The sequence below is a fragment of the Loxodonta africana genome, chromosome 26 (genome assembly GCF_030014295.1).
Source record: "Loxodonta africana isolate mLoxAfr1 chromosome 26, mLoxAfr1.hap2, whole genome shotgun sequence".
Taxonomy (NCBI): domain Eukaryota; kingdom Metazoa; phylum Chordata; class Mammalia; order Proboscidea; family Elephantidae; genus Loxodonta; species Loxodonta africana.
Genome location: NC_087367.1, coordinates 34,822,755 through 34,839,097, shown reverse-complemented (window position 1 = coordinate 34,839,097; position 16,343 = coordinate 34,822,755). Strand labels below are relative to the sequence as shown.

Sequence of the window (16,343 nt, the reverse complement as noted above, 5' to 3'; positions counted from 1 at the left end):
AAGAGAACCTAAAGATTGGGAAAAAATTTTTGTCTATTACAAATCAGAGAAAGGTCTAATCTCTAAAATCGACAAGAAAATCCAAAACGTCTACAACAAAAAGGCAAATAGTCCACTGAACAAATGGGCAAAGGAAATGAACAGACATTCAGGTGGGCAACAGACACATGAGGAAATGCTTGCAATCACTAGCCATTAGAGAAATGCAAATTAAAGCCACGATGAGATAGCATCTCACTCCAGCATTACTGGCATAAATCAAAAAACCAGAATATAACAAAAGTTGGGAGAGGCTGTGGGGAGATCGGAACCCTTACACACTGCTGGTGGGAATGCAAAATGATACAACCGTTTCAGAAAATGATATGGCACTTCCTTAGAAAATTAGAGATAGAAATACCGTATGATCCAGCAATCCCACTTTTAGGAATATATCCTAGAGAAATAATAGTTGTACATGAATAGAAATATGCACACCCATGTTCATTGCAGCATTGTTCACAATAGGAAAAAGATGGAAACAACCTAGATGCCCATCAACAGATGAATGGATAAACAAACTATAGTACATACACACAATGGGATATTACACAGTGATAAAGAACAGTGATGAATCTGCGAAGCATGACATGGATGAATCTAGAGAGCATTATGCTGAGTGACATAAGTCAATCACAAAAGGACAAATATTGTATGAGACCACTACTGTAAAAACTCATGAAAAGGTTTACACAGAAAAGAAACAATCCTAGGTGGTTGAGACGGAGGGGAAGGGTGGGGATGGAAAAACACTAAATAGACAATAGATAAGTGGTAACTTTGGTGAAGGGTAAGACAGTACACAGTATTTGGGAAGCCAGCACAACTTGTCCAACGCAAGGTCATGGAATCTCCGTAGACACATCCAGGTGCCCTGAGGGACCGAATTACTGGGCCGAGGGCCGGGGGGACCATGGTCTTGTGAAACATCTAGCTCAATTGGCATAACTTAGTTTATAAAGAAAATGTTCTACATTCTGCTTCGGTAAGTAGCATCTGGGGTCTTAAAAGCTTGTGAGTGGCCATCTAAGGTACTCCACTGGTCTCACTCGTTCGGGAGCAGGGGAGAATGAAGAAAACTAAACATACAAGGGAAAGATTAGTTCAGAGGACTAATGGAGCACATCTGCCGCGGCCTCCACCAGACTGAGTCCAGTACGATGAGATGGTGCCTGGCTACCACCACTGACTGCTCTGACAGGGATCACAATAGAGGGTCCTGGACAGAGCTGGAGAAAAATGTAGAACAAAATTCTAACTCACAAAAAAAGACCAGGCTTACTGGTCTGACAGAGACTGGAGAAAACTTGAGAGTATGGCACTTGGGCAGTGTTTTAGCTCAGTAATAAAGTCACTCCTGAGGTTTACTCTTAAGCCAGAGATTAGAAAGGCCTGTAAAAAATGAGACCGAAGGGGCACACCAGCCCAGGGGCAAGGACTAGAAGGCAGGAGGGGACAGGAAAGCTGGTAATAGGGAACCCAAGTTCAAGAAGGGAGAGTGCTGACATGTTGTGGGGTTGTTAACCAATGTCATAAAATAATATGTGTACTGTTTAATGGGAAACTAGTTCTGTAAACCATCTAAAGTACCATAAATAAATAAATAAAATTGGATGGGCTTAACAACAGACTAGAGATGACAAAAGAAAGAGTCAAAAAAAATACGGTATTTGTCTGTAGTAATTCTTCATCGATAACCTTATCAGAAGTGTCCTTAGGCCTAGGCCTAGAATCTTCGTCTTCTGTCTCACAGGTTATTTCTAAAAATTGCTATAGTAAGTAGTCATGTATATTATAAAGTGCAAATACTAATATAATAGGAAACTGATGAGCATAAAATACAACTCAGTAGGAATATTGCAAAAAATATGAAAACATAATACAGTTGCCTTCTAATTGAACAACACTTTTTTTGGTTAACATTTATAACAACAGCAAAGGGGGAAGGATTAGAATAAGGACCTTTGAGTCAAGGAGTGTAAAAATTCAATCTTGAGAATTAAAATTTCTTCTTAATTTCTGTTTATCACTAGAGCGTGTTTCATCTACAGTGCTTAAGGAGAGTTTGTGAGTGGTAATTTGTGAGAATGAGCAGGGTAGGTTGACATCAGTGTGCATTTTCCTCTCTGCGCGGTACAGTCCTCACTGTTAACGACTGGCCTTCCGTAACTCAGGTCAGACACTGAGAATGCGTTCAGTGGCATGGACGTGATTCTGTTGTATACCGCCATATTGTGCTGGGAGACCTCCAATGAAATTACCAACAAGACAGCTTGGTCACTGTCCATTATGACTTTTTTAAAATTGTGCTTCAGGTGAAGGTTTACAGAGCAAATTAGTTTCCCATTCAGTAGTTTATGTATAAATTGTTCCGTGACACTGGTTGCAATCCCTGCAATATGTCAACACTGTCCACATTACCACCCTGAGTTCCTCATTTGCGTTCGTCTGATTTTCCTGCCCCTTTCTCCCCTCTCGTCTTTGCTTTTGGGCAGATGTTGTCCTTTTGGTCTCATTTAGATGATTGTTCTAAGGAGCACTTTTCCTCATGGGTTTTAAATTGTTTATTTTATGGGTCTGTCAGTCCGGTTAGTGATCAACTGCTAACTGAAAGGTCAGTGGTTTGAAACCACCAGTGGCTCTGTGGGAGAAAGATGTGGCAGAGATTTACAGCCTCTGGAAACCCTATGGTTTCAGACTCACAATGAGCCGGAATTGACTTTATGACAGTGGCTTTTGGTTTTGGGTCCTTGTTTGGCTGAAAGGTGATCTCTGGGAATGGCGGCAGTTCCAACTTAGAAGGGTGCCTGAGGACCGTAGTCCCGGAGGCTCCTCCAATCTCTCTCAGACCAGTAATTCTGGTCTCTGTTTTATGAATTTGAATTTTTTACTGCATTTTTTTTTTTATCACACTCTATCTGTGACCTTCTATTGTGATCCTGGTCAGAGATGTCAGTAGTGGTAGCCAGGCACCGTCTAGTTCTTCTGGTCTTAGGCTAGTTGAGGCTTTGGTTCCTGTGGTCCATTAGTCCTTTGGACTGATTGTTTCCTTGAGTCTTTGGTTTTCTTCATTCTCCTTTGCTCCGGATGGAAAGAGACCAGTAGTTGTATTAGGTTTTAAGACCCCAGACACTACTCACCAAGGTAGGATGTCAGGCGTTGTCCTTATGAACTGTGTTATATCAATTGACCTAGATGTCCCTTGAGACTATGGTCCTTAACTTTCAAGCCTAGTAACTCAGTCGCATGAGCTATGTCCTGGTGCTGGTATTGCATAGGGCAGAAAATTTTTTTAAAATGTTGGTTTTTTTCTTTTTTCTCAGTCACGAATCCTTGAGAAATCTTTAGTGACATCACAGGTACCCCTAGGGTTATACTGAACCCCAGTTGAAAACCCTGGTGTAGATACTTACTGCTTTCCTTCATTTTGTACCTTTTTAGGAAAGTTTTATCAAAATCATGTATGGTAAAACCTTTACACAGTTCCTTTCTATAGCTTTGTAAAACACCACTTTACTTGAAGTAATGACATATTTTTGGCACATAGGGTTTAAAAATGTGTAACTTTCTGTGTTTCTTTCATTTAATTTTAAGTTTCTTGACAGAGTTGTGTCTTGTTTACATTTGTATAGTGACTAGCAAAGTTGGATGATTCTGTGGAGTTATTGAATATAGAATATATGCCAACCAGCTCATTTGGATCAGGTGTGGAGCTACATTGAATGCTTCTGTCTTGTGAAGTTTTTCCACTTTTTTTTTTTTTTAATAAAGAGATCCACTTTATTGTAGTGCCTGTTCTGAGTAGGCTAGAGATGCAAGTAAGAGATAAGCCATTGAAATAGGCTTGCTGGTTTTAAAGGGGTACATACCAGGATCTTGGGTTGACAAAAGCCAAGTAGCAGCACTTAACCACTGCTGACATGTTGATGGGCTCAGTTACATACATACACAAATAAAACCCCTTTTACATCAGTGGACTCATACGTACTTTGCTCATTGATACCATTGTTTTGTCCATTCGTGTTGATATCTTGCTGTATATCCTTCTACATTTTTTTCCAAGTTCATAAAATTACACATATTTATATGCACATATGTAGGAGTTTTTGTTACTGTTTTGTAAGAGACATCATATTGTATATATTTTTTGGCCATTTTCTCTTCTTGCCTGATTATATGCATGAAAATGTAAATAATGATCTAACAGTTTCCTAATATTTCATAATTGTAAACCACAGTTTATTCAATTTACTCCTTATTGATGGGCATTTGAATTGTTTTCTTTTTTTGTTTTGGGGATTTTGTTTTGTTTTTGCTATTAGAACTAGACATCCTTACGGAGCTTGTATTTCTATGGAATTTATTCCCAGGAGTGCAGTGGTGGATTGAAGGGTGTATGTATATGTATTTTTATTTATTTATTTATTTATATTCAACTGCTATTTAATCAAAGTAAGTTTAATCAGAATATATGATAAAACCAGGGTGTACTGATACATAAGATGAGGTTAACTAGTAAGTCCAGTTCAGTTCATTCCTGGAACACCCAACCCAATTCAAGGTATGTGGCTATCTCCCCAGGGTCTCTGTCTAGACATATCAGTTGGTCCCTCTTTTTTTTTTAAATTGCGTTTTAGGTGAAAGTTTTTCCTCCTCTTAATGAAGAGATAGGGTAAAGTAGAGCAAGAATTAATTTTGTCTGTCACATGCCAAGGACTGCTGGGTACAATATATGAGTTACTCCATTTAGTCTTCATAGTAACTTTTTACAGATAAGGAAGTTGAGACTTGGAGAGATTAAGGAATCTGAGGTTTTCTAATCGAGTGAGATTCAGATTTGAGACTGGTCAGTTAAATTTACAACTCTAATATACCATTTTATAGTCTTAGTAAAAGTGAGAGAATAAAAATCAAAATTAAATGAAAGATTACTAAATTTCTGAGTATTTGTTGATGGTTAGGAAAGCTTTGGAAAATGTGTTTTGGTTCTGCATCAGGATAATTTTTATTTTAGTGACAAAAATCCTATTCAAACTGGCTAAAACAGTAGGAAATATGTTGGTGCACATGACTGAAATTCCAAATGTAAGGCAGGCGTCAATGTTGGCTTAATCCTGTAGCTCCAGTTCAGGTACCATCAAATCCAGTTGGTAGGTTATTCTCTGTACAACTACAGGGAGTGCTATTCACATTGTAATCTGTGTCCCTTAAAAATATTGGTCTTGATTTTCTGAGATTCCTTCAGTTGTAACCTTTCATATGTTGGCCTCTTCCTCAGTCTGGCTTTTTTTCTTCATGATGATGAAATTGCTGCTGTTGGCAATATGTTGTTTTAAGGAAGACAAGTCAGCTTTGTTCGCTCTCAAAAGTCAGGGACTTACTCTCTGGAAGCTCCCAGAAAACTTACAGTACCCAGTCATGGGTCAATATCTGTGGCTAGGGGAGTTCCATGTACTAGTTGAGACCTGTTTTTTCATGAACCAGTTATGGTGATAAGGATTGGGGATGGAAGTATGGGTCAACTTCTCCTGAAGTACAAAAGTTGGGGAATCGTAAGGAAGAGGAAGGGAGGAAATGGGTGCCAAGTAGGCAACTTACGTTTTCCAAAGCAAATAAAATTCTTCATAATAAAGCACACTTCTGCCATGTGTGGGATTGTAATCCTGTTTTCCCTATTTGTTAACCTTTTAAAAAGTTAGGAAATAAAAACACATATGGTAAAATGAATACCCTCGTAATCCCTATCCAAAACTGGAAGCCCAGGTAGTGTAGTGGTTAAGAGTTTGGCTGCTAACCAAAATGTCGGCAGTTCAAATCCACTAGATGCTCCTTGGAAACCCTATGTGGCAGCTCCATTCTGTCCTACAGGGTTGCTATGATATCCAGATCAAGAAATAGAACATGCTACCCTTGCCTCTTCCAAATTAATACCACATTAGACCACCAGCAATAATCACTATTCTTACTTTGATGCTGTTCACTTGCTTGCTTTTTTATAGTCTGTTCTATTTATGAATAGATTGCTTATGTCATACCCCTTTACCCCTTACTCTTTCTGTATTTATTTTCTAAGGACAGCAACATAGTTACCAAGTTCTGATAATTTCACATTGATAACAGTAATTTATAGTATTCTTAATCAGTTTTTCCAATAATGTCCCTTTTTTTTTCTTCTTAACAGTCTAGAATCCAGTTCAGGATAATATATTCTCTTTAGTTGCCGTGTAAACATTTACTTTTAATAGACTATTGGTCTTAAGATCTTAAGCACTGAATTTTTTTTTTTTTTTTTTTTAAACAGCTAAACCAGGTGGACAAGTGAAATGTCAGTATATTTCTACTGTGGATAAAGTTGTATTTGTGGATGATTATGCAGTGGGATGTAGGAAGGACCTTAATGGAATCTTGTTGTTAGATACTGCTCTGCAAACTCCGGTATCAAAGCAGGATGATGTGGTTCAGCTTGAATTACCTGTTACAGAGGTAAGCTGAAATAAATGCCAGTGTGCTCCTCTACATAATGTTATTTCAAACCTACTAGCTGTTAAATGAAACTAGGTTGTTCTTTGAGGACATTATACCCTTGTAAAAACAAACAATTGACTTATTGACCACAACATTGTTTAAATGTTTGCTTTGCACTATTAATTGATACTTACTGAAATGGTATTTTTAGGTCTCAGTTGTTCATCAGTACAGGTTAAACAGCTGTAACATAGACCCCCAAAGTACAATGGCTTAAACAAGACAGGTTTTATCTTTCCAGAAACAGTCCAGGGCTCTGTATAGGGACAGCTTTGTTTTGTGACACCTGCTCCAGGCATCATAATTTCCCATCTGTAGTGAAAGGGAGGGTAGAAGGCCTGGAGAGCTTACTGGCATTTTGTGTGTGAATGTATACACACACACACACACACACACACACACTCTCTCTCTCTCTCTCACAAACACACCCTCTCACACTCTCCTTTTAACTCTTTTTATTCTCTCTTTCACAAGCTCTTTGTCGCCCACATGTCTTTTTTAACATTTATCCTGTTCACCAGAATTTAGCCACATATTCATACCACACTGAGAGGGAGATTGAGAAAGAGCTATTTTTTTTTTTTTTTTAATATTAAAGGGAAGGAATAAATATAGTGAACAACGAGTAACCTTTGCAGCACAGCTCTCTTTCTTAAGAATCCCAGTTTTAAATGTCATCCATATGTGTTTTTCTGTAGTGTTAACTTCTAGTTTCTTAATTGCTAAGTCTGTCCCAACTTAAATTCTATTGATACTGGATTGATAGTCATATTATATAATTTGAAAGTATGCTTTTCAAATTTATTGGATTTGTAATCATTTAAAATGGAATATAAATCATAATGCTCTCTTCCCTAATAAGCAAGACCTTATTTAGCGAATGGTCCAATTTATATTTATTCCTCACAGCAGGTTTGTTAATTATTAATTGTTTTTGCATTTGGTGGATTGTTATAGTTAGTTGATAAAATCAACGTATTTCCTGTTTTTAGGGTATGAAAAGATTCAGTGTATAAATTTTAAGTGTAGTACATTTAAGTATTTTTATTTGCATTTTTCTTCTTGGATACGCTTTTTTTAAAGATGCAAAAATATGTCCATTTAGATTTCACATTTAGTGTGATACCACAATAGTCTATTATATGTTAATATTGAAAGCATATTGCTGGAAATTTAGGTTCTGAAAACAAAGTAGACATACTTTTATTATAAGAGAATATGTGGATCTGGGGACATGTCTGAAACCTTTAAACAGAGAATTAGTTCTACTTGTATTGACCATTTTTCCCTCACCTAATTTAAGGAATATAGACTATCTGGTATCTTAATAAAGTATATACTGTACAGTAAAAGAAGATATCAAGCTATGTTCATTCAGGTTACAAAAATAACTATAGAATTATAATGAGGTATTTGTACATTTATATGAAACAGACTCCAAAATTAGTATTTTTCCTACTACACTGACTGAAATGCTGGCTGGGTATTCTGTGGCTTCTGCCCATCCTCCCCTGCCTTGCTGGCTATTACATCTGCTACTGGGTTTTTGTCTTTTCACCTGGATAATCACAATTCTGTTATTCACATAATATCATTTGTAAACCTTTCACCCTCTCTGGCATCCTTTACTGTACCACATTAATTTGTCACTGCCTTCTCTAAAGTATGGGGTCCTAAACTTGGTTTGGTCAGTGTAGATGTATTCTTTTCCTTATACCTACCATGTACTTTTATTAAGGTGGTTCATATTAAGTATGTGGTTACCAGTGCAAAGGGCTTTTTTTAATTTTACCTGTTGATGTAGTAAAAGTCCACTGACATTTATTAAAGGACTTTACATTTATCTCTTTAAAATTTTTACATTTTTCAATTTTGCTCGTAGTTGCAGCTTGTCCAGTTTTTTCTGTTTTGATTTGGCTTATAATACCTACTGTGTATTAAAACTTGATTATGTAGTACTACACTATATGTATTGCCTTATTTTTATTAAAACCCTTTAAACAATTATTTGATTATTAGTTTTTTTCTCCAAAGTAAAAGTAGATAAGCTTTAATATAGTACTTGTCAGAATCTTTACAAATTAAAATATTTGAATTCAGCATTATTTGGTGTGTTTAATTTATGTAATTTTTTTTTTTTTTTTTAGGCACAGCAGCTTTTATCAGCATGTTTAGAAAAGGTAGATATTTCTAGTATGGAGGGTTATGATTTATTCATCACACAGCTCAAAGATGGTTTAAAAAATACATCTCATGAGACTGCAGCAAACCACAAAGTTGCTAAGGTAAGAAGTTAAAAAAATTACCTTGTTTTGTGATAATAGAAAGAATACCTCTGTCCTTTTGCCTTGTGCTCTCCCCTACTCCCCCCCTTCTAGATTTTTCTTTCTTTTTTCTGTGAAAACAGTGAAGGAGGCTTTCTTGTTAGGTTTTTAGCTGGGATGAAGGCCTGTGAAGCTGGGACTCAGATCTCTGAAGAGAGATTGCTACTTGACAGATGCTAATACCTCTGAGGAAGTGCTATGAGATTGGTTCTGCACACATACAAAAAGAAGAAAGGGCCAAAATCAAAAAATCATCCCTACAACTTGAACAGATAGAAAGAGAGCAACAAAAGAAACTCTCAGGCACGAGAAGAAAGCAAATAATGAAAATTAGAGCAGAATTAAATAGAAAACAGAAAAACAATTGAAAGAGTTAACAAGCCCAAAAGTTCATTCTTTGAAAAAATTAACAAAATTGGTAAACCGTTGGCCCAACTGAAAAAAGAAAAATAAGAGAGGAAGAAAATAACCTGAATAAGAAATGAGATGGGCGATATTACAACAGGACGAACTGAAATTAAAGAATCATGTCAGATTACTGCAAAAAACTGCACTCTAACAAATTTGAAAACCTAGAAGTAATGGATGAATTTCTGAAAACATAACTATCTAAACTAACAGAAACAGAGGTAGAGCAACTAAATAAACCCATAACAAAAGAGGAGATTAAGAAGGTAACCAAAAAACTCTGAACAAAAAAAAGCCCTGGCCTGGATGGCTTCACTGCAGAGTTCTAACAAACTTTCAGAGAAGAGTTAACACCATTACTACTAAAGGTATTTCAGAGCATAGAAAAGGACAGAATACTCCCAAACTCATTCTATGAAGCTGCCATATCCCTGATACCAAAACCAGGCAAAGACAGCACACAAAAAAATTACAGACCTATATCCCTCATGAACTTACATGCAAAACTCCTCAACAAAGTGCTAGCCAATAGAATTCAACAACATATCAAAAAATTATTTCACCGTGGCCAAGTGGGATTCATACCAGGTATGCAGGGATGATTCACTGTTAGAAACACAATTAATGTAATCCATCGTATCAATAAAACAAAAGAAAAGAACCACATGATCTTATCAATTAATACAGAAAAGACATTTGACAAAGCTCAACACCCACTCATGATAAAAACTCTCAGCAAAATAAGAACAGAAGGAAAATTCCTCAGCATAATAAAGGGAATTTATACAAAGCCAACAGCCAACATCATCCTAAATGGAGAGAGTCTGAAAGCACTTCTCTTGAGATCAGGGACCAGACAAAGGATGCCCTTTATCACCACTCTTATTCAACATTGTGCAGGAGGTCCTAGCCAGAACAATGAGGCTGGATAAGGAAATAAAGGGCATCCAGATTGGTAAGGAAGAAGTAAAAGTCTCTCATTTTGCAGATGACGTGATCTTATACACAAAAAACCTTAAAGAATCGTCAAGAAAACTACTGAAACTAATAGAAGAGTTCAGCAGAGTATCAGGATATGAGATAAACATACAAAAATCAGTTGGATTCCTCTATACCAAGAAAAAGAACATCGAAGAGGAAATCACCAAATCAATGCCATTTACAATTGCCTCCAGAAGATAAAATACTTAGGAATAAATCTTACCAGAGACCTCAAAGACCTAGACAAAGAAAACTACAAGGCACTACTGCAGGAAACCAAAAGAGACCTACAAAAGTGGAAAAACATACCTTGCTCACGGATTTGGAAGACTTAACATTGTAAAAATGTCTGTTCCACCAAAAGTAATGTATAGATACAATGCGATTCCGATCCAAATTCAAATGACACTTTTTAATGAGATGGAGAAACAAATCACCAACTTCCTATGGAAAGGAAAGAGGCCCCGGGTAAGGAAAGTATTACTGAAAAAGAGGAACAAAGTGGGAGGCCTCACTCTACCTGATTTTAGAACCTTTTGTACCTCCACAGTATTCAGAACAACCTGGTACTGTTACAACAAAAGATAAACAGACCATTGGAACAGAATTGAGAATCCAGACATAAATCCATCCACATATGAGCAGCTGATACTTGACAAAGGCCCAAAGTCAGTTGTCTCTTTAACATATGGTGCTGGCATAACTGGATATCCATCTGCAAAAAAGTAAAACCAGACCCATACCTCACACCATGCACAAAAACTAACTCAGAATGGATCAAAGCCCTAAATATAAAATCTAAAACGATAAAGATCATGAAAGAAAAAATAGGGACAATGCTAGGAGCCCCAATACCTGCCATAAACAGTATACAAAACATTACTAAGAAATGCAGAAGACAAACTAGATAACTGGTAGCTCCTAAAAGTCAGACACTTATGCTCATCCAAAGACTTCACCAAAAGAGTAAAAAGATCACCTACAGACTAGGAAAAAGTTTTTAGCTATGACATTTCCGATCAGTGTCTGATCTCTAAAATCTACGTGATATTGCAAAAACAACTACAAAAAGACAAATAACCCAATTAAAAAATAGGCAAAAGATATGAACAGGCACTTCACTAAAGAAGACATTCAGGTAGCTAACAGATACATGAGGAGATGCTCATGATCATCAGCCATTAGAGAAATACAAATCAAAACTACAATGAGATTCCATCTCACTCCAACAAGGCTGGCATCAATCCAAAAACCACAAAATAATAAACATAGGAGAGGTTGTGGAGAGACTGGAACACACAGCTGGTGGGAATGTAAAATGCTACAACCACGTTGAAAATTGATTTGGCTCTTCCTTAAAAAGCTAGAAATAGAACTACCATATGATCCAGGAGTCCCACTCCTTGGTATATATCCTAGAGAAATAAGAGCCTTTACGCAAACAGACATAGGCACACCCATGTTCACTGCAGCGTTGTTTACAATAGCAAAAAGATGGAAGTGACCAAAGTGCTCATCAACGGATGATTGGATAAATAAATTATGGTATTTTCACACAATGGAATACTATGCATCAATAAAGAACAATGACAAATGCACGAAACATTTCATAACATGGAGGAATCTGGAAGGCAATATGCTGAGTGAAATTAGTTGCAAAAGGAGAAATATTGTATGAAACCACTATCATAAGAATTCAAAAAATTGTTTAAACAGAGAAGAAAATATTCTTTGGTGGTTACGAAAGTGGGGAGGAAGGGAGGGTGAGGGGTTTTCACTAATGAGGTAGTAGAGAAGAGCTATTTTAGGTGAAGGGAAAGACAAAAGACAATATAGGAGAGGTCAGCACAACTGGACTAGACCAAAAGCAAAGAAGTTTCCTGAATAAACTGAATGCTTTGAAGGCCAGTGTAGCAGGGGTGGGGGTTTGGGGAGCATGGTTTCAGGGGACATGTAAGTCAAGTGGCACGATAAAATCTATTAAGAAAACATTCTGCATCCCACATTGGAAAGTGGTGCCTCGGGTCTTAAACAGTAGCAAGTGGTCATCTAAGATGCATCAACTGGTCCAAACCCAGCTGGAGCAAAGGAGAGTGAACAGCAAAGACCCAAGGTAATCATGAGCCCAAGAGACAGAAAGGGTCACATAAACCAGAGACTGCATTAGCCTGAGACCAGAAGAGCTAGGTGGTGCCCAGCTACAACTGATTACTGCATTGACAGGGAACCAACATAGGAGCCCTGAGGGAGCAGGAGAGCAGTGGGATGCAGACCCCAAATTCTCATAAAAAGACCAGACTTAATGGTGTGACTAAGACTAGAGGGACCCCGGAGGTCATGGTCCCCAGACCTTCTGTCAGCCCAAGACAGGAACCATCCTGAAACTTTTCTTAAAGACAGGGATTGGACTGGACTGTGGGATAGAAAATGATATTGGTGAAGAGTGAGCTCCTTGGATCAAGTAGACATGTGAGACTATGCTGGCATCTCCTGTCTGGAGGGGAAATGAGAGGGCAGAGTGGGTCAGAAGGTGGCCAAATGGACATGGAAAGAGAGAGTGGAGGGAAGGAGTGTGCTGTCTTATTAGGGAGAGAGCAGCTAGGGGTGTATAGCAAGGTATATATGAATTTTTGTATGAGAGACTGACGTGATTTGTAAACTTTCACTTAAAGCACAATAAAACCTAAAAAAAAAAAAAATACTTATTACCATCTGGTTCTAAATTGTCTTTTTCGGAATAGTTTATTGAAGTTTCACTTTTTTACCTAACCACAGGTTCCTGCTTTAAATCACAAAATAAGGGAGTAAACTGACTTGAGGTTGATGAATAGTCTTTATTTGATAATATTTACGTTATGGTTTTGGTTAAAACTGTTGAGTAAGTTTTCCTTTGCTTATACTCCATTTTCTTTTAGTGGGCCACAGTTACATTTCATCTTCCTCATCATGTTTTGAAGTCCATTGCCAGTGCTGTTGTAAATGAACTCAAGAAAATAAATCAAAATGTTGCTGCCTTACCTGTGGCATCCTCAGTGATGGACAGATTGTCTTACCTCTTACCTAGTGCACGTCCAGAACTTGGAGTGGGTCCAGGCCGGTCTGTAGACAGGTATGAACTTTACTTAAAAAGAGATGTGAAAATGAGATAGAATTGATGAACTTTTTGAATTAACCGAGAATAGTTGTAAAATCTTTATATAATTAAAAAAAATTTTAAATACTTTTGAATATCGTTCAGATTCCCATTTATTTCTGTCAGAATACTGAACTGAATAAAATTACCACTTGAATTAGTGTTGGTAGACAATTTGTATTAGTACTGTCAATGTATTCAACCAAAAAAAAAAAACCTGTTGCCATCGAGTCGATTCCAACTCACAGCGACCCTATAGGACAGAGTAGAAGTACCCCATCGGGTTTCCAAGGAGCACCTGGTGGATTTGAACTGTCGACCTTTTGGTTAGCAGCTGAACGCTGAATCACTGCACCACCAGGGTTTCCCAGTATGTTCAAAGGGGTTATAAATCCAGATTTTGAAAATTCTAGTTTACCACTTGCTTAGTAAATATTTGAGTCAACCTAAAATCATTGTAGAAGTCTCTGGGTGCTATGAACAGTTAAGGTGTTTGGCTGGTGGTTCAAGTTCACCCAGAGGTGCCTCAAAAGAAAGGCCTGATCCTCTGCTTTTGAAAAATCAGCTCTTGAAAACCCTATGGAGCACAAGTCTACTCTGACACATACGGGATTGCCATGAGTTGTAATTGACTCGGTGGCAACTGGTTAAAATTATTATAATTATTCAATATAAAGAATGATTTTTCTATTGATGAAATCTTGTCACCTTTGAGATAAATTTTGAAAAATTTAAAAATCATGCCAAAATCTTAGTCTAAATAAAGAGCCGTAAGTTGTTCCATAATGACAGATGAGGGAGTTAAAAAACCAGTTGAGAGTTTTAAATTAAGATGTTTATGCTGTCTGCCCTAATATGCCAGAAATCTTACCTCAACTGTAATTTTCTTCAGTAAATATTTATTGAGTGCCTGGTTTGTATAAAACTAACTAAAAAGCCAAGTAGTACACTCATTTAAAAACTAAGTGCTTTGATGTTTGGAATGACATTAATTAGATTCTTGTTAAAAGTACTGAAGTTTAGGAATGCTATACTGGGGTTGCTGTGAGTCGGAATCAACTCAGTGGCACTGGGCTTATACTGAAATTTAAAATACAACAGTTTTGATGAGATGTCACATTTGTCTTCGCATATAGAAGTTTACATTTTCAAATTTTAATTATTAATTGGATGTGAATTGTAACTCCCTATGCATTTCTTTGAAGTACATTTTTAAATAGTACATGCTGATATCAGAGAGGACACCACTGAATGAATTCATTTTTAACCTCCCTTATAAGCATGGCTCTTTCATTAATATGCAAGATTAATTTTTTCTCTTCTGTCAAAATGGTAGCTTTGCTTAATCATTTGCCTTTTTTTGCTTAAGTGATTTTGTAACTATAAATTCTATTGGTTGTGTTAAAAATTAGGAAAGGAGTTTTAAATTCTGCAATAATATTTTTATCTTTTTTGGGCAAAATACAGAGAATCATTTTAATCTGGCTGTCAGGTGTTATATCCTATGGCTGTCATTAAAATAGTGTTTGGAGTCGAGAGTGTATGTCTGGAGATGGAAAAAGAAGAGAAATATGCACTTAGAATAAGCGTTTCTTATCTGGGAGCTATGCCTTTCTTGAGATTATAGAACAGCCAGTTCTTTAGAGCTATTTTCTTTTCAAAGAGTGGCAGGATTTCTAAAGAAATCAGTGCAAGCTGTGGTTAATGTTATTTTGGGAAATGCATTAGTTAGGATATTCTGTGTTTTTGGAGGCATTAAGATGTCCTAAAATACTAATTTTGATGTAGTCTGTGGTGTTGGCGTCATTAAAACTGAATCTAGAAGCCATATAAGGATCTTGATGACCTTAGATCTGTTTCCTTTTTGAAAAGTGTTCTCTCTGAATGTATGTTTATTTGGAATTTTTGACTTCTGCCTTTGTAACAGTAGGCTTTTCTTACTTGAGGCCTTTTGTAATTTTGATATGGCCCTTTTAATAATTACTCTCATACTTTCTGTTAAAGATTGGCTATCAGTGAGCTAGTACATTTTAATACGAAAAACATATGTGAAGATTTCCTTTTTTGGTAATACCTTGGAGAATACAACATTCCTGGAAAAAGGATTTCTCTGGATAGTGAACAGAAAACTCTGCTGTCTACTTAAAAAAAAAAATTAAACTAGAAAATGCTTTCCCAATATGGTTAAATTATCTTTGGTTGTGGTTTTGTCAAATTATGCAAAACTTGACATGTGGTGAAAGCATACTACTCTCTTCTTCTACACACCCAGATTTTCTGTTCCCTGTTTGGTAATTATGCACCGTTGGTTAATTTAACCTACCCTTGGAGTTGTTCATCAGGTTTTCTTTTTCCTAGCCTGTTTCCCTAGCCTGTTTGAGTAAAATTCCTAAATGTGATCACTTTTAACTTTAAAATAAACAAAAACACCCATTTGAACTTGGTCTTTGGACCATTCACGGTTTCCAAAATTCCTGCTGTGGTGTTAAATAGGAATTTCACTGCAATTAGATTACATAAAGTTTGTTTACTTTTAGATCATTGATGTATAGTGAAGCTAACAGACGGGAGACATTTACCTCGTGGCCTCATGTAGGCTATAGGTGGGCACAACCAGATCCCATGGCTCAAGCTGGATTTTATCATCAGGTAAAAAAGAATATAAAAAATTATTTTTTTCGGTATGCCTTTATAGGCTTGAGTAAAATCATCAACATTTTAATACATTTTCAGTAATTTATATCACTTTATTGAACTTGGCTGTGTGCTTTTGTGTATGGATGTTTTGTTTTGCTCAGTTCCTATCTCTTTGATTATAATACTGACTGACTATTCCTATGTTTGTGTAGTAAGAGAATAATATTTGTTAGAAAGTAGCGTTTAACTAAGTTACCTAATTCTCTCTTTCAGATTAGATAATTTTTTTATTATCA

General features: G+C 36.6%; 1 protein-coding gene across 15 annotated transcripts in view; it reads left to right on the top strand.

Moving 5' to 3' along the window:
• BIRC6 (baculoviral IAP repeat containing 6) overlaps nucleotides 1-16,343 on the top strand; it is a 582,018-nt gene that overhangs the window by 226,775 nt on the left and 338,900 nt on the right. For 14 of the 15 annotated variants that reach the window (XR_002787222.2, XM_023555261.2, XM_003416066.4 and 11 more), the window contains exons 2-5: nucleotides 6,341-6,522; nucleotides 8,712-8,849; nucleotides 13,193-13,386; nucleotides 15,948-16,059. The exons of the other annotated variant lie outside the window; for it this stretch is intronic. Coding sequence is in view for 13 of the 14 variants with exons in the window: in XM_023555261.2 (XP_023411029.2) it covers nucleotides 6,341-6,522; nucleotides 8,712-8,849; nucleotides 13,193-13,386; nucleotides 15,948-16,059 (626 nt within the window). In the remaining variant the exon portion in view is untranslated. The remainder of the gene's footprint in view (nucleotides 1-6,340; nucleotides 6,523-8,711; nucleotides 8,850-13,192; nucleotides 13,387-15,947; nucleotides 16,060-16,343) is intronic. 15 annotated transcript variants of the gene reach the window in all.